This window comes from Calypte anna, chromosome 1 (assembly GCF_003957555.1).
Source record: "Calypte anna isolate BGI_N300 chromosome 1, bCalAnn1_v1.p, whole genome shotgun sequence".
Lineage (NCBI taxonomy): Eukaryota > Metazoa > Chordata > Aves > Apodiformes > Trochilidae > Calypte > Calypte anna.
Genome location: NC_044244.1, coordinates 140,713,011 through 140,737,312, shown reverse-complemented (window position 1 = coordinate 140,737,312; position 24,302 = coordinate 140,713,011). Strand labels below are relative to the sequence as shown.

Here is a 24,302-nt window from a genome sequence, read left to right as displayed (position 1 = left end):
ATGTAGAAAGAAGGGGAAAAAAAGGAATTCTAACAATAATATGTTGCAAGAGTGCTGCAAAACAATGGCATTTTACAAAAGTGGTACTGTAGCAACAGCCATCACTCCATTTGACTTCATACTTTTTCCCCATGATTTTCCTGGCCTCTAGACCCCCATCTGCAGCATGCCTTTCAGGTGTGCCTATGGAAGCTTTACAGTCAGACCTAGTTACAGGGAACACAAAACAATTTAAAAATAAATAAAAATTTTTAAAAAGGCAAATCAAGAGTGTTCCACCATCCTGAACAAATCAGCTGAGCAACAAGACACTGGGAAGGCACAGGGAACACCTCACATGCTGGATGGTTTAACTGATCAGAAGACAGACAGGAAGGTCTACACCACAGGCACTGAGCCACAGAACAGTGCTACAAGGAACAACATGTGAAGGCACTAAAGAGGCAGCAGAAAGAGTGCTATCTGCATGATTCACAGCTCCAGAGGCAATATTTGGCCCTAACTATTCTTTCTTAAATCTGTAAGTAGAAGGTCAGACCCAGGTGGCACAGAGATATCACCATATCAGAAAAGCTTCGAATTGTTAGCTTAGACATAGGATAAAAAGAGATGCTAAGAGACTAGGCAGAGTGAACAAGGCTTTCATATTCCCTCTTTTAATTGAAAAACCCTGAAGGCAGGAGAACAAGGAGAACCACCAACAAAAAAAGACATTCAAAAGCAACAGATAGATGAAAGACCAAAAATAAAAATTTCTCTGCCAACATCCTACTCTAGATCCACTATAACCCTTGGTATCTGCTCTAGCAAAGAGAAAACCAGAGTACAAGACAGTACAAGACACTCTACTCCACATCCCCGGGTTGCTGCAAGGAGTTGTCCTTCCTCAGTACAACCTTTGATTAGTGAAACATTATGTTATAAAAGCACCATATATACATCCAGAAAGGAAGAACACTGAAAGAAGCTAGATAGACACTGTGGATGCTGTTCCCTCACTTTCATTTTGCTCTTTATGGTATTAAATACTGTCTTTTCCTCAGCAATCTGAAGAACCATACATACTCTAAAACAGAAAATCAGTAAGCTTAAATATACATATATTTAGTTTTACAGTACTGATCAGTTATCTCCTAGGGACAGGAGACCTCTGCAATTCCCTCCCCTGTTACACCCCATCCAGAGAACCCAGACTCACTGACGGAATTAAAAAAAAAAGGTGTTAGCATCTTTGTATACAGTTGGTCTCCAGCTATGATTTTAAGCTGTAATTATTTCAAGGAAAACTGTAACATAGCCTGCATTACAATATATTTAAATACACAAATTGCTATACTTTTTTTGCAGTCATTAAAAGTTTGCCTGAAGGTACCAATTACAAAGAAAATAATTCAAGATATCTCTTACTTGATCTTTGTATCACCAGTAAAAAGCTAGGTTAGTCTTCTGGTAAAACTGGACTAAAACAATGAGGAAAAAACCATCACCACAGCAGCATTTAAAAGGTGTTTGCCAAAAGTATTTTTACATCATTGCCATTTGAAAACTTCCACTCTAAAGAAGTGGAAGTTGTGCAGTACTACAGCAGCTCAACACTGAGCAAAATTTAACACAAATTTCTGCAAAAAGTTGAGACCAGAGCAGAAGCTGTGAAATGCCATACATTAAAAGGGAATTACTCAAATATACAGCATCCAATCTTCACACAGATGGCAATTACCTATAAACCCGTGTTCTTTCAAGGAGCCCAATGCATGTTGCTCTTTCAAGTATCAGGAGACAGGAGCTCAAGAGCAACCGAGCTGCTGCAGCACCCCTCAGCTTCACAGGCACCCTGCATGTCTTCCCATCAGGTGTGTTGTTTTAAAACAACTGGCCACAACCTTCTCTGGTGTATTTAAAGCATTGGGGTTGGTTGTTTTTTTTTGCAAATTACTTACAATGGAGCTGGTTTGTTATTGCAATTATCCTAACAACCTACTAAGAAAACACAGTACTGTTCTGTTGGTTGTTCTTTCTAAACATAGAAAATAAACACAGACACAGAAAACAATCATAAACATAGAACGCCACTGTTAGTATGTGAAGAGCTACATCGTCCTCCAGATATTTAAAAACAGATGCTTTTCTGTGTTAACCTTAAAAGCATCCTCATGCTGATCCGACTTCAAACAACTCGCCCTGCCTAGCAAAAAACAGGCACACGTTCTTAACACTTTCCACCCCACTATCGGGTCTCTGTCTGGGGGATCTGCTCCTCCTGGGGCCGGAATAGTAAAAATTACCGTGCCCTTTGCGCGGACCATCAGGCCATGTGCCGGGGCCTCCCGATGTGCCGCCACAGAGAAGCTCCCAGCCGGCTTTGTCACCCGGACCGGGGGAGTTTGTCTGTCCCCGGGGCTGCCTCCCACTCCCACCGCCGCCGCGCCCACGCAGAACGGGACCCCGTCCCCATCCGGGACGCGCCTCACCTGGCGTGCCCGAGGTGCGCCTGGTCGTACACCGTGGGTCCGCAGCTGTACCTGCGGAGAAGGGAGGCAAACCGCACCCGTCACCCCCAGCCCGTCCGGCATGGGAGGCCGCGGCACCCCCCTCCTCCAGCCCCGCGCCCGCCCGCCCGCCGCCCCGTGAGGCGCTACCAGGTCGCCACCCCTTCCGTGGCCAGGAGGAGCGGCTCCTTGCTCCGACTCCGGCTGTTGTAAGCCACGATCCCGCTGTCCCGCCCTGCCGGCGGTACCCACTCCCGCCGCCATCCCGCCGCGCTGCTGCTGCTGCACCGGCACCGGCACCAGCACCGCCGCTCCGCCGCCTTCCCCGGTCCGGGACCGAACAGCCGGGCGGCCGACACTACTCCGCGCAGCATGGCCACAACCCCCGGCCGCGGGCGGGCAAGCGGAGGCTCCGCCTCTCCGCTGGGAGGGGGCGATGGGAGAGCACAACCAGCTACGCCTGTCGCTGCGACAGCCGCGCCGGCTGTGCCGGGAAACAGCACAGGCGAGCGGGGGTAGCTACAGCCGGAGCGGCAGGAAGAGGCGGGGCCTGCGGGTAGGGAGCGGGGTCGGACCGGGCCGTGGGGTCACCTCTTTCGGTCGCTGCTCCGTGCGGCGGCCTAGCCCGGTCCGGGCGTTCTTCGGAGCGGCCCCGCGGTGAGTCTGGGGAGCCCGGGGGTGCGGGGCTCGGGACGGGCGCTGCCCCCGCTTGAATTCGGCCGAAATAACGCGTATGCAGCCTGGTGCTTCGGTGTAACCGCGGGCAGCGCGCTGTTTCTTCAAAAGCAGGTTGTTAGTAAGGGTGTTTTGTAGGAAATATGTGATAATTTAACGCAGTGGTCTCCGCTGTGTCAAGTTAATTCTGTCAAACGGAGGTTGAGTCTGTTTTAGGGGCTCTTTTAGGTCAGGGAATGGCAGGCAGCCCGTTGGCTCCTGAAAGAGAAATGCGGTGTGACTTTGCCGAACCGGACTTCGCGAACTGAGTCTCAAAAAAACCCCCCTTCTGCCCATACAGGTTGGATGGGGCTTTAAGCGACTTGGTCTAGTGAGAGGTGTCCCTGTCCGTGGCAGGGGTTGGAACTAGATGATCTTGGGGGTCCCTCCCGACCCAAAACATTCTGTGATGCTCTGTACTCCCACATGCCTGTGTAAAGGTCCTGCCCGACTTAGATATTTTAGAAAATGAAATGCTCCGTGGTACTCGGTGAAGCTTTAGCCAGATGATTGTCAAGGTCTGTCTGCCTCCTTTCCAGGGTTAGGACAGGCAAAGGGTGTGTGTTACCTGATGACACTTTTCTCATCTTAATGCGGATTCTTTTTCTTTCTTTCAGAGGATACAAAGGACACTGAACTTAACTGGCCGAAGTGCCACTTTGGAAATTCTCAGCTACTTATCTGGAGGCAATAAAAGTACAACAGAATAGACATAAGGGTGCCAAAAGTCTTTTTTAACTAGCATTTTTGCTTCCAAAAGTAACTATGACCGGGCACCAAGGAAACAAGCAAGAACACTTCAAGCAGATACAACATTTTCCCAGCTCTTAGGCTTCCAACTAAATGACATCTGCATCTGAATGCTTTGGGTTTCCTCCCCACCCCTCCTGTGTTTTTTTACCCTCTGGTGGTAGATTGCTCTTACCATTAATTTCCCTGGCCTTTGTGAACCCACATCAACTCCAGCATTTGGCAAGGAGTACCACAAATCTGCTGCCATTTTTAGGAAGTGTCCTCTTGGCAGGTGTTGAAGCTGAGGCCTCTTAGCTCCGAGTTGCAGCCATCCCATGAGAAGAGAGAGTGAACCACCACTTCCAGCATGGGCTGTCTGCCTTGCTCCTGACTGTCTTCCTCTCTAGGAGGAGGGTGTTGTGAGCAGAGGCTTTCTGGGTCTCCCAGATCACCGGGTTACTCACCTGCTAAAGCAGCTGTCTTGCTGGCCTCTGGGAGGAAGGTAATGCTGAGCAATTGTGGTCTCTTTTGACTGGATGCTGCAGGGAACAGGTCTGCCTCTGCCTCACAGAAGTGCTTGTATTGTTTCCTCTTCTGTCTGCCAGGGACAGGTTTGATGTATTTTTCTCATATGTAATATGGTAATTTAAAATCATTGCTTTTACGTAAGAGTAGAGGTGTGTCTGCATCTCAATTCATTTTAGAGAGCATCAAATATAAAGCCCTACCAGTGAAAAAGGTTTCCTTTTTTCCCTAATATGCACTTTCCAGAAGTTTTTTTATTTCACAATCCTAACTTTTTGATCAAATGAGAAACCTGTTTTATGGGCTTGCTAATTTGAGACTAGCTAGGATGAAACTGAAGATACCAGCTAATAATCTTTGTAAATGTTTGCTTTTATGCTTCTCAGGAAGCTTCACAAGCCAATTATTTCAGTTTCCATAGTGAGCTGGTTTTGATGTCTTTGCCCTTCAACACACATCTTGTTAAGAGTTGTCATTAACTCTGTTGCCTTCTTTGTTCTGCACCGTGCCAAGCACTTTGACGGAGTCCAAATCAATACTAAGAAACATTGAATGTTTTTTTTTTAGCTTTAATTCTGGGTTTAGTTATCATGGATGAAACTGCCGACAGATCAGAAGAATGCAGGAGTTTTTCCTTTCCCCAATGGTTTCAGAAGGCTTAGTGGCTGTGCTATCCAGATTGGCTGTTAGCTTTTAGTTCAGAAACCTCTTATGTCCTGCTATAAAACATAACTTTCTAAGTCTAGGAAAGGCCACAATTATCAAATGCCTGAGGTACCACAAGAATACAGTTTAAAATTAAAAGCATTAGTAATCCTAATAGATTAGAAACATAAATTATGTGTCTTAAAAATACTGACATTCTCAGAAACAATCAGTCTGTGGTTGTTAGCACACCTCTACATTATGCCACCCATACCTACCGCCTTTCCTGACACCATTATTCCTGAGCTGGGACACATGGAATGAGACGATGCAAATACCAAAGAGGCAGAATAGCAGCAAAGTATTTTGTGTCCCCACCAGAAGGTTCATCTCTGCTTCCACCTAGAGAAGAAAATGCCTTCAGAGGCTGCCAGCAGCTGGAGCCAGGGTACACCAAATCAATACCACCCTGGGCCTGTTACTTCTGCATTTTCTGCTGAGCAGCTAGTAGGAGGTGTAGTCTTCAGAGTGGTAGGTCTCTTGACCAAAATCCCACTGAGGTGTGTCTGTCTGAGCTTCAGGTAAAAATGTTGTTTCTGGGATGAGCAGGGAGGATCTTTGGGGGGTTCAGGCTCACAATGCTCCTCGTGTGTTTTTCCAGTTTCCGGTCCCAGCTATTCAGACTGTGACTACAAACAAGATTTGCCCCCAGGAGGTAAGATCAGTAGGAAAATCAAAGAGCATGTTTTGTATCATAAGTAAATAAATAAGCTAAAAGTTCACTTTTTCTTTCTGTTTTATAATTAGGAGATACATGCTTCATAAGGCTTTACAGTTTTCCCCCCATTGATTAAAATGCTGCCTTTTTCTACCAACAAAAATTAAACCACACTGTCTTTGACAGGGGAGAAACATTGTATTTGTTGTGTTACCTAAAGCACATTTCCAGTACCTGTGGCCCTTCTTGTCAGACTCTAGTTCAGCAGCCTGGCAAGGAAGCTGACCCTGAGAAAATAAGGGGTGGAAGGCTGTAAAGAGAAACTACAAACAAAAAGCAAAGATGAGCTAAATCCACTGCAGTGGGAAGAATTTCTCTTGAAGCTCTGTATTAGTCTGTAATAACAGACACATTTTGACTTGCCTTTCTTAGTCTTCTTGAGCCTTTACTAGGATGCAGAAAAAGGACCAACTCAGCTACATTTGTTCTCCACATTTTAGAATCCATTAATCCCACATATTTGCTGACATGAATGGGTATTTCTGGCCCAAATGTCTATAAATGGTGTACACTTTCCAGTGAAGAGGTAATGCATATTGCATGAAAGTGTGAACTATGACTTGTCTGCTGGTCTTCATACTTGCAAACCTCAGCTCTGTTCCTCTTACATGTTAACCTTTTGCAGTTTTGTTTCAAAACCTTCAAGCCTACACAAAATTATTAGACTTGTAAAATTCTATAATCATCATCCAGTAAATATGAACATAGCCTCATAAAGAATAGACAAGGAAAAAAAGACCTAACTCATATGTAACTAAAAAAAGGGGTTAAGCTTTTAAATGGTGAAAACCAGCAATTATTGGAAGGAATAAGTTATCTGATATGTCTGTACCTATGAAGTATAATGACTAATGATCAGAAGACACTATTTTCTAATAAACAGAGACACCACTGAAGAAATTAAATAGTATTTCATACAGCAATATTCAACTAAGGCAAGTAAGAGAAAGGAAGCAGCCAGAATTGCTTATACCAACTACCCTCATATATTCAGTACCTGTATTTGGGGAACATATTGGTGGTCCGGGATTTTATCTTCCTTATATTAAGAATTCTGATATTTGTGATGGTGAAATGGAATAATCAGTGACCAGGACAACCATAATTACTAGAATACTTAGATGAAGGATATATGTAATATATATATATATATGTAACATATATGTTACACAGTTGTTGCCTGAGTTGTTGATCTGGGTATTTGTTCCCCTGATTTCCACTGCTCTAAGTTTATATCTTTGGAAAGGTAACAGCCTCAGTAAATTAAAAAAAAAACAAAAACAAACAAACAACAACAACAACAAAAAAACCACAAAAACCAAAAAACAAAACAAAACAAAAAAAAACAAAGATCTTGGGTTCTAAACAGAAAAGATTTATTGTAATCAGAGCAAAGGGGCTTGGCAGCAGGAGGAGGAGAGCTAGATACTTTATAGAAAACAGGAAGAAAATCAACCCCCCCAACTTTCTTACTTCTCTGACACATGACAATCATCCCTGTGCTTCTACTTGTGAGTGCCCCACCAGAGTAAGAAATAGGCCCCTAGTTCAAAAGAACAGAAACTTCATTCAGAATCTCCTGTTTCCCACCTATTGCAGTTCAAATGCAAGAGGCTAAAGTAAAAAACAAGTAGATCAGGAGGAGGGAAAGAAGCAGAGGTGAGCAATGGGTGTCAGTGGCACATATTCCAAAACTTTACAAGAGATTTTAGAGATGTACACATATGCCTGATTTTGCTGCTCCTCCATCCCATTTCCTAAAGGATGGCCAACATTCTGCTGAGTGTAAAAGGGGTGTGTGTCTGTGTATACAGAGAATAGGTACTTCTGGGTTCAGGTAGATTTGATTACAACAAAGCATTGAGAATCATCTCTGGGAACTTCCAAGTGTCTACCAAATGCATTCTCAGGTGAGCTCAGTCACATTCTTTCTGTATGACCTGTGAAAAGTCCAATTATATTTTTTTAATATATATTTATTATTTTTACATATTTATATTTTTCCCCCCTGTTGCTTTTCTGGCAACATATGAGGCTAACAGAGGAAGCTGGCACTTGTAAGAGGAGGATGATACCAAGCTCTCTATCTTCAGTGCATATCAATACTATTGAGCATATTAATGAAGAGTAGCAGGCCACAGCTGAAAGTTCTATTTTCCTAATTATTTTTTGTCCGTAAGAAGGGACAGAAATGCTTGTTTAGTAAACAGACAGGTACTTTTATGATTTCTCATTTGTTTGTGTAATTACTACTGTGTGTCTAGTATAGTGGTGAACTTTTTTGCAAGAATGAGGTTTTTTTGGGACTCATTTGAATTCTTTTCAGATGTCTTGTCTCGACTGAGTCATAATTACTGGCTTGGGTTCTCACACTACCCAGGGGACTGTTAACTACCTCTAATTGCTCAGAGTGGCTCAGCTTCTTCAAGGCAGGGGTGAAACAGTCTCTAACTACCAAGGTGGTGACAACAATTTAGAATTAGGTGTTCCCAGGCTAGATGTGCCACTAGAAAACTCCCCCTTGATCCCACCATAAACCAGAGCACACAGGTCCAGAAACACCAGCTTGGAGTGCTGCCTAGATGCCATAGTACTCATCATCATTTGCATACTTAAGATCTCAGGTTCTTGAGGTTCACATCAGCAAGTACAGCAACTCATGGCAACAGAAAATGAGGGGAAGAATGGAGAGCTTACAGGTATCCTCAGAAAACGAGCCACTGCCTGAAATATGCCTGAAGGAGTGGAGTAGTCAGTTCAAAATGGGCATAGTCTACGCTATGGAATATCAGCTCTGTTCCTCGTAAGTATTTCCATGCTTGGCTCCCTTTGCAGGGATCAGTAAATATCTGCTTGTGCTCCCCTGAAAACCTCATCCAGGGCGTTCAGACACCAAGTTGATGACAGCAGCAGAAATCCTTCAGTGGGGTTAAGATGCTGAGGTCCTTAGTCAGGCTGTCGCTCCCTCTGCTCCCTGCAACATGAAGCACAAGAGCGGTGCCTCAATAACAACGACTGCACCGGCAAGTCTGAGCGTTTAGAAACGATGACTCAGTCTCCCCGAAATTAGGGGATTGCCGGTGACGCTTAAAAAAAAAAAAACAACGGAAAAAAAAACACCCAAACCAAAACAAACAAACAAAAAAAAAACACAACAAAAAAAACCCCACAACACCAAAAAAACAAAAACAAAACAAACAAAACAAACAAAAAACACACACAAAAAAACCCCAAACAAAAAAAGCAGAAAGCGCGCGTTTATTTCGCTTCGCTGGATCCGAGGAAAACCCGCAGGTTTTCCAGGCCCGTCTTCCCCACTCCTCGCTACTCGACACTGCCGGTCCTGCGTGCCTGAGGGCTCCAGGGACTTCCCGAGAGGAAATGTCAAGCACACGCCGACAGATCGCCCCGATGAGATAAGAACCCCGGCGCTCCACCCCGCCGAGCCGGAGCCCGCCCTGCGCGGCCCCATGGGCGGGGCTAGGCTGCCACCGCCTCCCCTCAGCCCCCGTCCCTCCTCCTGAGGCGGGGGGGCTGGGGGCCCGGAGATCCGCCAAGCGCGGGGGGAGCGGGGTGGGCAGCGGATCGAGTGATGAAAGCACTCCCAGCCCTGCCACCAAGCGTGGCTCCCGCCATGGAAAGGAGGGAGGAGAGGATGGACTTGGCAGTCCCAGGGGGCTCGGAGCAGCCCGGGGAGAAGAGGGAAGGTGTGATGTCCGGCCGGCCCGTGGTAGGGCGGCTGCTGGGGTATGAACGCCCAAAGCAACAATTTCAAAGTCGTGCAGCCCCCAGCGAGCCCCAGCCACGAGAGAGAGAGGTGACCGGCAGCGGGCTCCCCCTCACGACTCCCGGACCAACCCGCCGGGGACAACTCGAGCGGCACGGGGCTTTACCGAGGGCCCCTTCCTCCTCGTCTTCTTCTTCAGCGGAGCCGCTCAGAGCTTTCTCCGCCAGGGGCCCGGGCAAAGCCAGAGCAGCCCCCCCGCCTGAGTACTCCATAAGGCACCGCCCCGTAGCGCTTCCCAGCCGCTTCTCTGCCCTTTCCCTGGCGGCAGCGCCGCTCCATAGAGCCGCAGGGAGGGAAGGGGCGCAGCGCCAAGCCCGCCAGCACGCATGCGCCGCCTCCCGGGGGCCCCTGGGAAATGTAGTCAACGCTAGTCCCTAACGGACGGCGCCATTTTCTCCTCCAGCTGCGGGGAGTGCGCATGCGCTCACCCGCCCCCTAGCTCCCTCCCCCCGCCCGCACGTTACCGCCCCTTCTGCCGCGGTCGGTATCCCTGGTAGCGTTGTCACAGCGGGTCCCGCCCCCCCTCCCTCCCGCCCGGTGAGGATTGGTCGAGAGGCTGCGGGGCGGGACATGAGGGAAGCGGTGATTGGCTGGGGCGGGTGTCACTCTCCGCGGGGGATGATGGATGCGGCTGCCTGCCGAGGAGGGAGGCGGGAGGTAGCGTTTCTCCTCAGCGTCCGGCGCCGCGCCGGGTACAGCCCTGCCCCCAAAGCGGGGTGGCGGTGCCACCGTCGTGGCGTCGCACGGTTCTCACTGCGTTCCCCCCCCCCCCTCCCTCTCTCTGTTCTTTAGGAAAAGCTCTCGGAGCTGCTCCTTGCGCAAGGGTGAGCGCGGCCTCCGCCAGCAGCTGGCAGAAAGCGAGAGACTCCTCTAAAAGTCCGTGCCCTGCCGCTAAAGCATCCAACTTCCCCCGCTCGGCAGCCCGCCGGCCCCACGCCGCGCACTCTGCCCTCAAAGCCTCCCTGCGGGCCGTTCTCCTCACAACTTCACCAGAGCCTCCGCTTTCCACACAACACCCCCCCCCACAGACACGCTCCCCCCTCTGTCTCCGGCCGCGGGGGCTTCCTTCCCCACGCCTACGCCAGCAGCGAGCCGCCCACCCGCTCGCTTACGACCGCATCCCTGCCGCCTTCCCCTCCCCAAACGTGAGTAAGGGGAGGAGGGACGATGAATATGCAGAGGAGCGATCTCCCCGCCGCGGTTCCGGGAGGGGGAGGGGGAAAGAGAGTGTGTGTGTGCGCGGTGAGTGTGCCTGTGCCTGTGTGTGTGTGTATGTGTGTGTGTATACAGGGCTGGGAGGGGTGCGCATGCGCCCTGCGTGGCGGGGCTGAATGTTTCCCAAGTGTTTGAAACTGGTATTTGGGTTTTCCACGTTGGATCAAGTGCGGCGTATAGGAGCGAGGAAGGCTGCGTTCATATCACCGGGGAGCAGCGGCGGCGGCGGTGAGGAGAGAAGCGGGGAAGGGGGGAGCGGAGGAGAAGCGGAGCAGAGCGGCGCTGGCGCATGCAGAGGGGCTGCTGCTGCTTCTGACAGACACTTTGCGGAGCACATTTTGTTTCCAGATTGTTTCGGAGGAGCTGGTTTAAACCCCCCCTCTTTTCTCCTCCTCCTCCTTCCTCCCCCCCCCCTCCCCTTCACACACACACACACAAATCCCTCTGATTGTTCCTACCACCTCCTTCGTGAATTACCCACAACGACAGCCATTCAATCAGCTGCTGCTGGCTGTAGGGGACTAGCGGAGGGTGTGTGTGTGTGTCTCTCTCCCTCTGTTTCACACAAGAGGAGTCAGATGTAGCTTCTCTCGTTTTTTGGGGGAAGCTACAGAGAGAGGTGGGCAGGGAGTGAGCCGTTCATCGGGGTTACCGTCTTTGGAGGGAGCAGCACTTGCTCTCACACAGTCAGGGAGAGAGAGGTGTGGGGAAGGATATTTTTTTTTTTCTTTGCCGGATGAAAATGTTGAGTCCTGCAAACGGAGACCAGCTTCACCTAGTGAACTATGTGGAGGATTATCTGGACTCCATCGAGTCTATGCCCTTCGATCTGCAGAGAAATGTCTCCTTGATGAGGGAAATTGACGCCAAATATCAAGGTAAGTGCTTTCTATATATGTGTGTGTGCGGCTGTGTGTGTGGTATGGGGCTCAAGGGGGGAGGGTGTCTTTCTTTTCTTCAGAGCTGAGCCTCGGCTCCGTTTGCCCCTCTGCACCCCACAGAGATGGTAGTTTTATTTTTGGGAGGTGAGAGGAGGGAGAAAGCCAGGAGGAGATATCCGAGGGGAGAGAGGGGCTGATCTGCAGCGTTAGCTCTTGTCATGGGGCGGAACAAAAGGTCTCCAGCTTCTCTTATTAAGCAAGGACTCTGCTTTTCTGTGTAAATTGCTGGCCAAGAAGGCGGGGGCAGGGAAGTGGGGTGTGCGGTGCACAAAGCGGGGCCGTCCCCGGCCGTGGGGCTGAGGTGGAAAGGTTTGGGGGTACGGAAGAAAGTGCTGGGTGGGCAGAGAGGGAAAGATTACAGCACAACATTTAGGAATGTACAGTATTCATTATGGCTGTAGTAGGGGAGAGAGGCAGCTAGTGAGGGAGGGAAGGAGGGAGGAGAGGGGGGTTCGGTGAGAGTGGGGGGCAGGGTGTGCTTTCTTCGCTCCCTTTTCGGTGGGTTTCGTTTCACCCCGTAAAACAGTCTCGCTCCGTGGGGCGGGGGGGAGACGGGACTGGCGTGTGGTGTGTGCGGGGGGGTGTGTGTGATACGGTCGGCTTTACGGATGTGCTGAAGGCTGGAATGCCCCCTTCCTCCCACCTCCCCGTGCTGCCGGCGCTCCGGGGCATGCTGTCCCCATGCCCCCCGGGCGGAGGGAAGGGGACGGCAAGGGGAGGCCACTTTGTGAGGGGCTCGGGGTAGCTTTGTCACTTGCTTGCTTGTGTCCGCTCGGCAAAGGGGGGGGAGGGAGGGGAGGCCTTTATTCGGTGCCCACGGCAGCGGTGACAACGGGGAGGTCGAGGGTGGGGGGGGTCGAGGGTGTAGAGGACCCCCTTTTCCTTCGGTGTGCGTACTGCCCCGCTCCCCCCTGCATGTGGCCTTAGAAGAGCGGTAGGCAGCGAGCCCTGGTCGCTCCCTCAGCCGCTATGCCAGGCAGTCTGACAGGGAGCCCGGCCCGCTCCCTGGGGTAAGGGGCCGGGGGAAACTTCCCCGGGAGGCGTTGGCGGGGGGGGAGGGGGCAAGGAGAGGAGAGCGGAGGGCAGGGCGGGCAGCTCACTCCTGGCGTGCCGGGCACACCGCAGCACTTGCAGCGGGCGCCTCCGCGCTGTGCCGGGGCTTCGGCGTCGCTGCGGCTTTTATCAACGCCCCTCGTTAGCATAGCGCGGCTCGCCCCGCCCCCGACGCTGCTGATAGGCGGGAACTCTCCCACGGGGCCGCCTGCGCCCCGCCCCCTCTCGCCGATTGGCCCTGGGGTCGGGCTGTTCCGCCTGGCGCCCCGCCCCTCCCCGTGACGTCTGGAGAGGCAACTTTTGAGTGGGGTTGATTTGAATATCTCTGCCTGCCCGGGCCCGCGGGCTCCGATTGGCTGAGGCGGCAGCAGCGGGCAGGACAACCTTGGGCGTTGGGAGCGTGACTGACGTGTGCTGGGGGCGGGGGGCGCCGCTCTTCCCGCCTCCCCTCGCTCCGCAGCGGCCCGGTGGTTACGGCGGGGGCGGGCGCCATCTCTCTCCGCCCGCCCGCTTTTCCTTTTTTTTTTTTTTTTTTTCCTTAATTTTTTTAAATTTTTTTTTTTTAATCTTCTGGTTCTTTCTGGTTCCGATTGGGAACACCGGGCCAGCCGGGGCGGGCTCTCGCCCTCGGCAGCTCTGATAAGCGCGAGTGTGGGCGGGCTGCTGCCCTCTCTCCGCCTTCTGCCTGCCGCCGCCGCCACCTCCCTCGCTTCCTCTAGCTCCCCTGTCACGCCGCGAACCGGAGGGGGTGGGGGGGAGCAAGGGGAGTGAAGAAGCCTCCGATTTCCTGCCGGAGAACAATAGCCGCGCCGTCACGTCCGGGGCGTTACCGCCGCGCTGGTTGCTAGGAGAAGGCGGACCCCTTGTCCCGGCGGGACGAGGCCGCTGCCCGGTTGGGCGTGCGGGAGTTGCCTTCTGTTAGGGCCCGCCGAGCCGTGATGGCGGCGCCTGGCACCCTGCCTTCCCCGGGCCGCGGAACACGCGGGTTGCAGGGCTCGGCGAGGGGTGAGGCGACCACAGCTCCGCGGGCGGGGGCTGAGGGGGCGGCCCCGGAGGCAGCGGGAGGTGCTGCAGAGGGGTGGGGCGGCGGCGGCCGGGCCCGCCCCAGGCTGGGTTGGCTGTTTGTCCGCGTCTCGCACGCCGGTTCGCCGCCCGCTGGCCTCTGCGGGTAGAGTCCAGTTGGCCGGGAGGCGGAGGAACCCAGAGGTGCCGGCGTGGCTTCTGCTATTCCTGCCCGCGGAGGTGTCTCCCGCCTTCGCTGTCCCCGCGGGAGCCTGAGCTGCCCGGTGGTGCTGGCGGTGTAGGAGGGGGCTTCAGGGTGCGTGGGCACGCAGCCATCACGGCGGTGTCTCAGCCCCTGTGTGAGGGCTACGGAACTGTCCAGCGAATAAAGCTCTGGCAATATACGGAACTTTTTTTTTTTTTTTTTTTTCTTTTTTTTTTTTTTTTTTTTTTTTTTTTGTCATGTGAATGTGGTTTGTGGTGTTGGGGGTGAACAATTGCATAACACGCGGATCGCGTGAAAATCTGCTTCCCGGTCTCTCTGTTACCAGCACGCCAGGGGAAAAGCAGTTCCCACAAACAGCCTCCTTAGGGCTGGGAATTGTGAGGAGCGGTGGTGCAATCCTCCTCCGAGCTGTAGTAGACAGCTGTCAGGCTGCTGCTTCTAGCTGGACACTGCCTGAAGAAACGCGGTTCCCGCACTGACGCTAAGCAGCCCTTTCTGTTTGCCTGCCTTTGTGAAATAGCGCATCATCCCGCACGGTGTCTGACATGCTGAAGGTGTCTGTGCCCGGGGATGCACTCGGCAGCCCTTTCACAGAATCATAGAATCATAGAATCATAGAATTGGCTGGGCTGGAAGGGACTTCAGAGATCATCGAGCCCAACCCTTGAACCACCTTTGCGGTTTTCAGAGCATGGCACTGAGTGCCACATCCAGTCTCTTCTTAAATATCTCCAGGGACGGAGAATCCACTACTTCCCTGGGCAGCCCATTCCAATGCCTGATTACTCTCTCGGTAAAGAAATTCTTGCAGCCAAACGTTTCTTCTGAGTAACACAGCAGTTTCAGGAGGCAGTGTGGTGCTGTAGCGTTCATGTGTATGTGTGCAGTGCTAGAACTGAAGCTGCCTGACTTAAAGTCGTTAAGTCACTAATTATTTTATAGTATTGAGAGAGTATTCTTAATGAAAGATGCCTGCATACCAGTTTTCAGATGGGTTGAACTAATGGATCAGTCAAGTGCTACAACCTAGAGCATAAAACTGCATTCCAGCCACTGAAAATAACAAACACTATACTTTTAGTCTTTCTGAATGCCTAATCTTCTGTACATTTGAGGGATTTTAGGTGATAGGAGTGTGTGTTTTGGGGGTGTGTGTGTTCTGGGGGTTTTTTTGGCTGTTTTTCTTTGTGGGTTTTTTTGGATAGGAAAAGGGCATTTGCTGAGGATAGTTAATAGCATCAAAATATTAATTTTGGTCAGACAGGTTGTGCTGATGTGAGAAACACAGGCTGCAGCTCTAAAAACAAAAGTAAAACATGCGTAAACTTTCTGTGTCTTCACAAGAAATTTGGAATGCATGTATTTAAAAAGTCTCCCCAGGCAAGAGAGAACCTAAATCACAAGATAACTGTTAGCTGCTTATGTAAATTGCCACTATTGCATTTTCTTCCTAAATTCAGGAAAAAAAAAAAAGGTTCATGTTTATGACATCCAGAAACAGTGTTGGTAGTATCATTTGCATGTATATGAGATCCTGATATCTCCTTAGGACAGAATGTTCTGCCCTATGAGAAAGGGAAAATCAGAGAAGAAAGGAGATGCAGAAAAAGCATTTTGCATGTTTTTGAGGACTTACTGCCAAGTGTCCCATATGTTTGAGTTGATTTGAGTATTGTAGGGAAAGTTTGAAAAGAGGTATTGAGAACAGTTCTTGGAACTGTAACCACACCTGAACAGTGTTCTTTCTCACATACTGGTGAAACAACCCTTGGGGTGCAGTTCAAGAGATAACATATTTTCAGTGTTTTAAATTGAAGGCTCCAGCTGTTCCAGTTGTTGCATATCATCTTTAATGTGATCTTCCAACTTCTTCATCTCCTTTGCAATAAATATTTAATGAAGATTATATTTCTGTGTTTTTAAAAAGTAAGTGAGAGGTTTTTCACAGAACTATAGGTTGGAATAATCTAGACATCCTAGATATTGTAATCCTAATCCTTTAATTTTAGGGATTTAAATTGCCTCACATTTTCAGCAAAAATAACTCTGTGGTATCAGATGGAATTTGCCATAGCTTAGAGCCCAGCTCTGTGTGTTCGGAGTTCTTCTGCATCATCTGTCAAGTATGACAGTGATTATTTAGTAACTTGGCATCTGATTTCTTCACTGGTTTGTGCCTTCTTTCTCTCCCACTCTCTTTCCCTCACTCTCAGTCATTCACTAAAAATATTAAAGTTGTTATAGAGAAAATGTCCACAAAAACAATCTATTAATTTGTACAGTTAAGTTTGGAACTTCTTTTTAAGTACTGATACATTTTAAACTAACTTCTCACAGCAAGAAGTTATACTTAGTCCTTTTTTTTTTTTTTTTTTTCTTTTTTTTCTTTTTTTTCTTTTTCTTTTTTTCTTTTTTCCCCTAAATCAGCATTTGCATTCAATTCCTGTGGAACTGACTGTTAAAAAAGTAAATCTGCTGGAGTCACGAGCCCCTTGTCAGGTACCAGCTTGGCGGAATCTGCCTTTGATCAGCTCTGTGCATTACAAAAGGGTGTTGCTGAGGGGAAGGAAAAACACAGGAAGGCTTTGTTTCACCATTCTCCTTGTTGAAAATGTTTATATTTTTTATTTCTTTCTTGCAGAGATTCTGAAGGACCTGGATGACTACTATGAAAAATTTAAACGAGAGACAGATGCAGTGCAGAAGAGGAGAATGTTGCACTGCATACAGAGAGCGCTGATTCGGAGTCAGGAACTGGGGGACGAGAAGATCCAAATCGTCAGTCAGATGGTGGAGCTCGTTGAGAACAGAACCAGGCAAGTGGACAGCCATGTGGAACTGTTTGAAACTTGTCAAGAGACTAATGATACCACTGGCAACAGTGGGAAAGCCAGCCAGGATAAGTCAAAGAATGAGACAATCACGCAGGCTGAAAAGCCCAACAATAAGAGATCAAGGCGGCAAAGAAATAACGAGAACCGAGAGAACGCTTCTAATAATCACGATCACGATGATATCACCTCAGGAACTCCAAAGGAGAAGAAAGCAAAAACGTCCAAGAAGAAGAAACGATCCAAGGCTAAAGCAGAGAGGGAAGCTTCTCCCCCAGACCTTCCCATTGACCCCAACGAGCCAACATACTGCTTATGCAACCAAGTCTCCTATGGAGAAATGATAGGATGCGATAACGATGAGTGCCCCATTGAGTGGTTTCACTTTTCCTGTGTGGGACTCAATCATAAACCAAAGGGCAAATGGTACTGCCCCAAATGTAGAGGAGAAAACGAGAAAACTATGGACAAGGCATTGGAGAAGTCTAAAAAAGAAAGGGCCTACAACAGGTAGTTTGTAGACTTTTCATAGCGAAGAAAAAAAACCACCAAACCAGTGTATTTATTGTCAGTGTCACCTTTGTTGAGGTGAAAGGATTGTAAAATGTATATTTTTAAAGGAAGTTTAAAACTGAACCATTCCTGTTATAGGGACGGCAATAAGCAATTTTGTTTTTCATTTGGTAAACTGTAACAACTCTGTGGTCTGTGGACCAGTGTATTCCAAAAGTAAAGTTATGAGAGTTTAAACAGAATATTCGGGTGGGTCTTAAAAGATAAATTAATACTTTCTTTTTCTTTTCTTTCCAGTGCTGGTAGCACTATTCCCATTAAAATTTTGATGCTAAATATCTCTGAAATGTAATTTCGTTTTCTTTATTGAAGAATGTTATTTACCTTTGGAGCAAAATTGTTAAATAGTTTAGCCATCTGATTGTATCTGAATAAAGCTGCAATACATTACAAATGTAATTTTTTTTCAGCGATAAGCAGTGCAAGAGCAAACAAAAGAAGGGCAAAATTTGGTTCCTGCTACAAAGTGTCAGTATAACAGTTCAATAGGAAATGTTTAAATAGGCTTAGAGGATTATTTTTTAAAAAGAAAAAGTTAATGGTTAAATTTTACACAACAAATATTTTATATGCTGGCCAAGTACCACAAGGGCCATTTTAAAATGATTGAATATGTTTTATATTTAACCAGGAAGTGGTTTAGTAACAAGACTTAACATAAACAAAGCTTTATACTGTCACAGATAGTAGTGTAGCAATCCTTAATTTCTTTAAGTTGTATAAATGTACATTTTAAAGTGGAGTTGCACTTACTGTATTATACTTGGAAATGCAGCTAAATGCCATTGTGTAACCAATGTGCATTTCCTGCTTTATGTATGAAAATTGTACAGCTGTGATATTAAGAAATAAATGAAACAACTTTGACAGTTTGCTTCTTTAGCAATCATGTTTAATGACCATATAGCTTATTAAAAAAAAAACTGTCTTTAACCAGCAGCTGCAGCAAGCTTCTGCTAGGATGCCTGAAACTGTTGTAGTGGTAACCAAATTACAGCTGTGACAGTGAATCTTCACAGAATTTATGGCCAGCAAGGTCACAGGGGAGCCAAAACAAGCATTTAACTTTCCATCCAACTCTACTCTTTCTGTGCTTGCTGTCACTTCCAGACCAGGCCATTTATCTAAAAATCAATAGTATAGAGCTGGTCTCGTTCAGTTGTTTTCATGCTTTTACACTACAGATATAAATTATTCTGTGTTTGTTAGCAGCAGAAAGATGGTTAGCATATTATTGCAGCCATTCCAGGGCAGGCACTTGTATTCTTTGTGGTCATCTCATACAAAAATACATCAGCTGTGATCAGGGTGTGCAGAACCTCTGTCATGTAGTTTTAGGGGGGCTCAGTCAGATTGTTTTCCTCACCTGCCTTGCTGGAGGAGTCGATCCTCTTGTTGTCCTCCTGGGAGCCTTTGGAAGGGATGGGATCAGCAGCAGGAATGACATGGAAGTGAAGGTTGTGAGCTCTGGTGGATCAGACCTGAGTCTTGTCAGAATACGGGAGGCTGGGTGGGGTTGGGTATTTTTGGAGCACAGTGTTCTCTTTATAATTGTGTTGTTTTGCTTTCTGGACAGAGAAACCCTGTCACTGAGGTGATGCTGCTTTTCCCTGATGTATTCCAGCAGGTCTTCCTGTTGGAAGTAGGGGAGGCAAAGCTTTGGATCCAGTCAAACACAAGACAGCTGAAGGGGTTTAAGTATTTTCTAAAGATGGACTGAGAAGCCACAGCATCACCTTGCATGAGTGTTCCCTGACAAACAGACATTCTCACAGTGACAAGTAGAAGTTCTGGTTTACGTAGGTACACCAAGTGTGCGTGTGTGTGTGTGTGTGTGTGCATTGGTGTTCACAGTCACCACGTCCCTGGAACTGACTGTCATGTTACACCAAGCCACCTTTGCCCTGAGCAATTGGCCACTCAATCATGTCTTCTGCCCTGGAGGTGCTGAGGGTTGGCGTGTCATTGCTCTTCTACCCTTACCCTTTTCCTCTACTTTCTAAAGCCTTCTAATTTCCACTCTCCCTACAAACCCATCTTCCTTCTCCTTCCCTCCTCTTGCTGTTGTGGCAAATTCCAATGGTTCTTGTCTTTTCTGCCTCAGCCATTCTGTTGTCCTCCCACCAGCCTACGCTAGGAACATGAATACTTGGAAGGATTGTACTTGTGAAATCCCAGCAAAAGTTTTGTAGGAGCTACTGCAGGCAGAGTTTCAAACCAAGCTGTTTTCATGGAATGTCTGTGCGGGTTCTTTTTAATGTGGACAGCCGGAAGAAAATAATAAAGGTGTGAAGGAGCACAATAAGAAATTTCAGCTAAAGGTGGATCAGAAGAGCAATATTTATATTACCCTTAAACGAATGTATTTCCAGCTACTGAAGGCTTGCTGTGGCCTCCCATATTGCAGTCCATTGCAAAAGACAGATGCTGATCTGCAAAGTGGCTTGGAGTGTTTTTCCAAGACTCATGGTATCTTCCCAACTTGCTTTCTTGCAGGCTGCAGTGTTGTTCTGCTGCTTGATCCCAATGGCTGACTGGACTGGCACAGTACCATTTGACAGGTCTAGTTTCACTCAGTGAGCACAATTAATTAATTTAGTTGGATTTGAAGGACTTGGCTGTGGCACTAAGCCCCTTGTCGGTGAAAGTGAAGGCATCTCACATCATACTGACATACTGCCAAGTGCTGTGTACTCTGCAAACTTTGTTCTGGCTTCGGTGTCATGTCTAAAATGCTGTCTCTGCAACATGTCTGTGCAAATCCTCCTTTCTTAGTTAAAGTGAGAAGCTGCCATGCTTTGAGCTCATTTTCATTATTTCTGTGTGATAGATCAATTAATTTGCAAATTTCCTTACACTGCTTGGCAGGGTGACAGGGTTGCCATTCAGGGAGGTCAGCTGCAGGTTTGAGAATCATAGAATCACAGAATGGTTTGTGTTGGAAGGGACCAACAAGATCATCTACTTCCAATCCCCCTCTATTGGCAGGGGCACCTCCCACTAGACCAGGTTGCTCCAAGCCCCATCCAACCTGACCTTGAACACTTCCAGGGAGGGGGCAGCCACAGATTCCCTAGGCAGCCTCTTCCAGTGTCTCACCACCCTCAGAGTGAAGAATTTCTTCCTAGAGTCTAACATATCTCTACAGTGTAAAGCCATTACCCCTTGTCCTATCTCTTGCCCTTGTCAAAAATCCCTCCTCAGTTTTGTTGCAGGTCCCTTCAGGTACTGGAAGGCTGCTACAAGGTCTCAAAAGAGCCTTCTGCAGGCTGACCAACCCCAGTTCTCTCAGCCTTTCTTCATGAGCAGTGCTCCAGCCCTCTGATCATCTTCATGGCCCTCCTTTGGACCTGTCTGGATTTCTTGGTGGCCCTTTCCCTCGGAGGCTGCCAACAAAAGTGACAGGAAGGCTCTTTTAGGAACTGAGCTAAAGCTTCAGTCTTATTTCTCATGGCCTGGTGAGTGGCCATCAGGCCATCATGGTAACTAATACAGTATATGAAAATCAGCAGGTATTTGTTGGAGAGGAGGTCACAGCAGCAGGAAATGCAAACTTCTTAAACTTCTAACTAAAAAGATTCAGGCAACACTGACCACTGCTGGCCTGTGGTACCATCCCACTGGAGAGTCCGTGTTGTGCTGCTGAACCCTAGAGCTGATGATCAAATCCTTTTTACTGCTGAAAAATGCCATTTCAACACTCAACACAAGGGAGCAGGCAACAGATCTTGCACTGGGGTCTTCCCTGTCCTCAGATGACAGATTTGTTGTGCAGTAGGGCAGTGAGGAGCTCAAGGTACAGATCAGGAGGAGAAAGGCAACACTGAGGAAGCCCTTTGGGTGCTATGTCAGCTCTGATTCCGAAATGTTCCTATTGGGATGGAGAGAGTGAACCAGCATGAGCTTGAAAGAGCAGAGCAAAGCATCAGTTTCAACTGTTATATCACCTGAAAACATCCCAATTAAGCAGAACTAGTGTCTCCATTAAGCAGCAGCAACCGTGGCCGTGTGTATCATTAGGTTTAAATAGGTTTCTTACTAATTAAGAAACAGTTGCTGGTTAACTGTGCCCTAATTTTGTGGAGCATGCAGAATAAATACAATTGAATTGGACTGCTCCAATCTTCTTTTTTGGCAGGGTATTTTTGGTTAATTTTAAAAACCAGAATAAACACAAGAAAGACAAAATATTGTAAACTGTTTCACAGAATATAATAACAAAAAAGTTCTCTCTCATAGGAATACTTCAAAACAAATTTGAATATCCTTGGAGTGCATTCTGTTGCTTTACTTAGATTTAATCTCATCCTCACCATCCACTTGTGCCGTGTACATAAGAAAAAGCAACCTTGTGCTAGCCAAAGCTCTGAAGATGATCTAATAATGTCTCACTTCTGAGTATTTAGATCAGTGCGAGCATTCAACATAATGCAAAAAAAAATCAAGCTAATAACTCTCCACACAGCTTCTTACTTTGCCAGGTGTTACTGAAGTCTCACATGTAACAAGTAGGAGGAATGACACAGTAAGGATGGGCATCATGTATGATACGTGCATAGAAATACATATACGTAGATAAAATATTTATAAAAATAAAGTATGTCTAGACTGAAATATAGCATTAATTTTTTTCCCTGAGTTCAGGATGCCTAGATTACTTTTCCCACTAAGTGCTTGTTGTTGGTAGACAAAACCAGGCCAAGGTAGCTTTGTGCCCTCTCACAGCAAGGGAGCTGTGTTGGTGGTCAGGACAGGAGTCTGAAGGGCTGGTGGCTCCCCCAGTTGCAGGCTTCTGTTTGTTGGAATGTGAAGCCTGATTACCAGGTGCAATTGATCCTTTGGTTTACTTTATAAACAGCTTTGCCATCCTTCACCCTGGAGCGTGTCAGCTGGCTCCTCTGCACGACCTCCCTGCTACTGCAGCTCCTCTGGAGGAGGGCTGTTTTTTTTAAAAAAAAAAAAACAAACAGTTGAGAAGTTTAAGTAAACATTGTGACTTCTTGAGAAGGCCTGGTGGCTTTCCTGTCCTCTCCTTGGTGGTTCAGCTAACCATTTTTAAAGACATTGCATACTTGTTACTTTTGAATTCTCAGGTGCTGCAGTAACAGAGAGTGTGTAAGTAATCCTGGTCCATTGGATGGACATTTTGTAGAAGCCAAAATTTCTTTCAGCTGTTGGGGTCAAAATCTAAGCATCCAAATTTTAGCTGTCTAGTGAACCAGCGGGCAAAAAAAGGGTCTGAAGTGGCAGATTTCCTTGCAGTACAGTAATTCAAGTTTCTATACAACTGTGCTGTATGGGCTGCATACCTGTGTGCTGGGTCTGTCCCCCAAAAGAAGTTTCAAGGCAATAATTCATATTCCTTGTCAAAGGTAGTCCTGTGGATATTGACAGTGACATTCATTTTTAAGCTGCTTTAAGTTGTTGCTTTTATACTTGACTGCTTACTTTCAGAAGTCAGCCTTCCTATATGGCTCTCAGCTGAGACTAAAGGGCCAGAAGAGACTCTGTGGGAGCTGCAGAAGAAGATGCAGGCAGAAAGTGACCTCATGGTGCATCATCTGTCCACATGGGCACTGCCTGAACTGGGCCTGAACTTTGGCTTCTGCTTCATGCTTTGTAGAGAGGATCTTGCTGCAAAGAAAATGGAGTTATCTCTTGCATTTGGCTTGCTGACAAGTCAGGTAAGACCCAAAGAGCTTAACATAGCTAGGGCTGGTAACTCAGCATGGTAAAAAAAAAATCATTTGTATCCTTAAACAGGGATTTTTTAAAAGTGAATATTTTAAAACTTGGATAAGAGAGATGGAGTCACCTTCATACTTTCACTTCGTGGAAGAATTAATGTAATTTAAATAACTGCTGTCCCCTCAGTGCTTTATGTCCCGAACTCCCTCATCATACAATACACTTCACTAGTTCAATTTTCTTTTCTTTTTTTTCCAAAATAAATCAAACTTGAAAAAAAAAAGTTTTTTAGTGATAAAGATGAGAAACCCAGGTGACTTGTGCATAAATGACTTATCTGCATACAGAAAGGAATGTTTTGCTATGTTAATTAAAAGATATATATCAGGGGACTTCTCTTCCTGCCAGCCTCTGCTCTTCTTGAGATTTCCATAGTTTCCCCTGAAATAAAATGCTCCTTTTTCATAATAGCTTCTTCAGTTTTATAACTTTGGGAATGGACAATTTATTTAGAGCCATATCAGTAAAAGATGAATTGTTAGATGCATGTTCCACATAGTGATTTTATTCAACAACTGAAAGATTAAGGGCAATTCTTTCAGGAAAGTCCCCTGAGTTTGAATGCTTTAGTTTTTAAGTGTCCCTGGAGGACTTTGAAAGTAGAAGGAAATGAATGCAATGTCTTAAACTTTAATCAAGTCTAATCTATGGTCACAGTTGCTTAAAAACTTCAGTCATGAACATAACATTTTGACACAGTGTCACACAGCAGAGAAATATTGCTGTATGGATGCCCTGATTTTGTCTCAGTTTTTTTATCTGCTGAGCCCATTCCACTTGAATTGGAGACAGCTTCAAGGAGACAGAAGTAATGTTTTTAAAGTCAAAATTACTGATACTGTTCTCAAGCTTTGTTGTTCACAGTCTTTTTGTTTGTTTGTTTTTCATGGGAATTTCGGAGGTGTCGTAACTCCCTTATGCTGAGCCTTAAAATCAATGCAAAAAAAACTTTAAAAAAGGAAGAGAGGTTCTTGTGAAGAGTGGAAGTAAGGCTACAAAACAAAGATAAACAGCTGGACTTCACTATCAGAAGTAACCCTCCC

The 24,302-nt window shown here is 47.2% G+C and overlaps 2 protein-coding genes across 6 annotated transcripts in view; one reads left to right on the top strand and one right to left on the bottom strand.

The window, feature by feature from the left end:
- The window catches only part of CARS2 (cysteinyl-tRNA synthetase 2, mitochondrial), a 39,997-nt gene extending 37,072 nt beyond the window's left edge, over positions 1-2,925 (bottom strand). The window contains exons 1-2 of one of the 2 annotated variants that reach the window (XM_030469017.1): positions 2,640-2,925; positions 2,472-2,522 (exon numbers count right to left, since the gene is read on the bottom strand). In XM_030469017.1, coding sequence (XP_030324877.1) covers positions 2,472-2,522; positions 2,640-2,863 — 275 coding nt within the window. In that variant the 5' untranslated portion in view covers positions 2,864-2,925. The remainder of the gene's footprint in view (positions 1-2,471; positions 2,523-2,639) is intronic. The other variant, XM_030469018.1, reaches the window with a different exon arrangement.
- A 7,649-nt stretch (positions 2,926-10,574) lies between these two features.
- On the top strand, positions 10,575-18,378 carry ING1 (inhibitor of growth family member 1). 4 transcript variants are annotated; one of them, XM_030467312.1, is made up of 3 exons: positions 10,800-10,815; positions 11,054-11,763; positions 16,749-18,378. In XM_030467312.1, the coding sequence occupies exons 2-3, from the start codon at positions 11,622-11,624 to the stop codon at positions 17,450-17,452; spliced, it is 846 nt and encodes a 281-aa protein (XP_030323172.1). In that variant the 5' UTR covers positions 10,800-10,815; positions 11,054-11,621; the 3' UTR covers positions 17,453-18,378. The 4 variants fall into 4 exon arrangements, with proteins under 4 accessions (XP_030323189.1, XP_030323172.1, XP_008494113.1 ...); XM_030467329.1 differs by lacking the exon at positions 11,054-11,763 and having other exon boundaries at positions 10,575-10,815; XM_008495891.2 differs by lacking the exon at positions 10,800-10,815 and having other exon boundaries at positions 10,836-11,763.
- The last annotated feature ends 5,924 nt before the right edge of the window (positions 18,379-24,302 follow it).

Coding starts and splice junctions, on each gene's coding strand:
- ING1 (XM_030467312.1), top strand. CDS start 11,622: ATGAAAATGTTGAGTCCTGCAAACGGAGACCAGCTTCACCTAGTGAAC. Junction 11,764..16,748: donor AATTGACGCCAAATATCAAG/GTAAGTGCTTTC, acceptor TCTTTCTTGCAG/AGATTCTGAAGGACCTGGAT.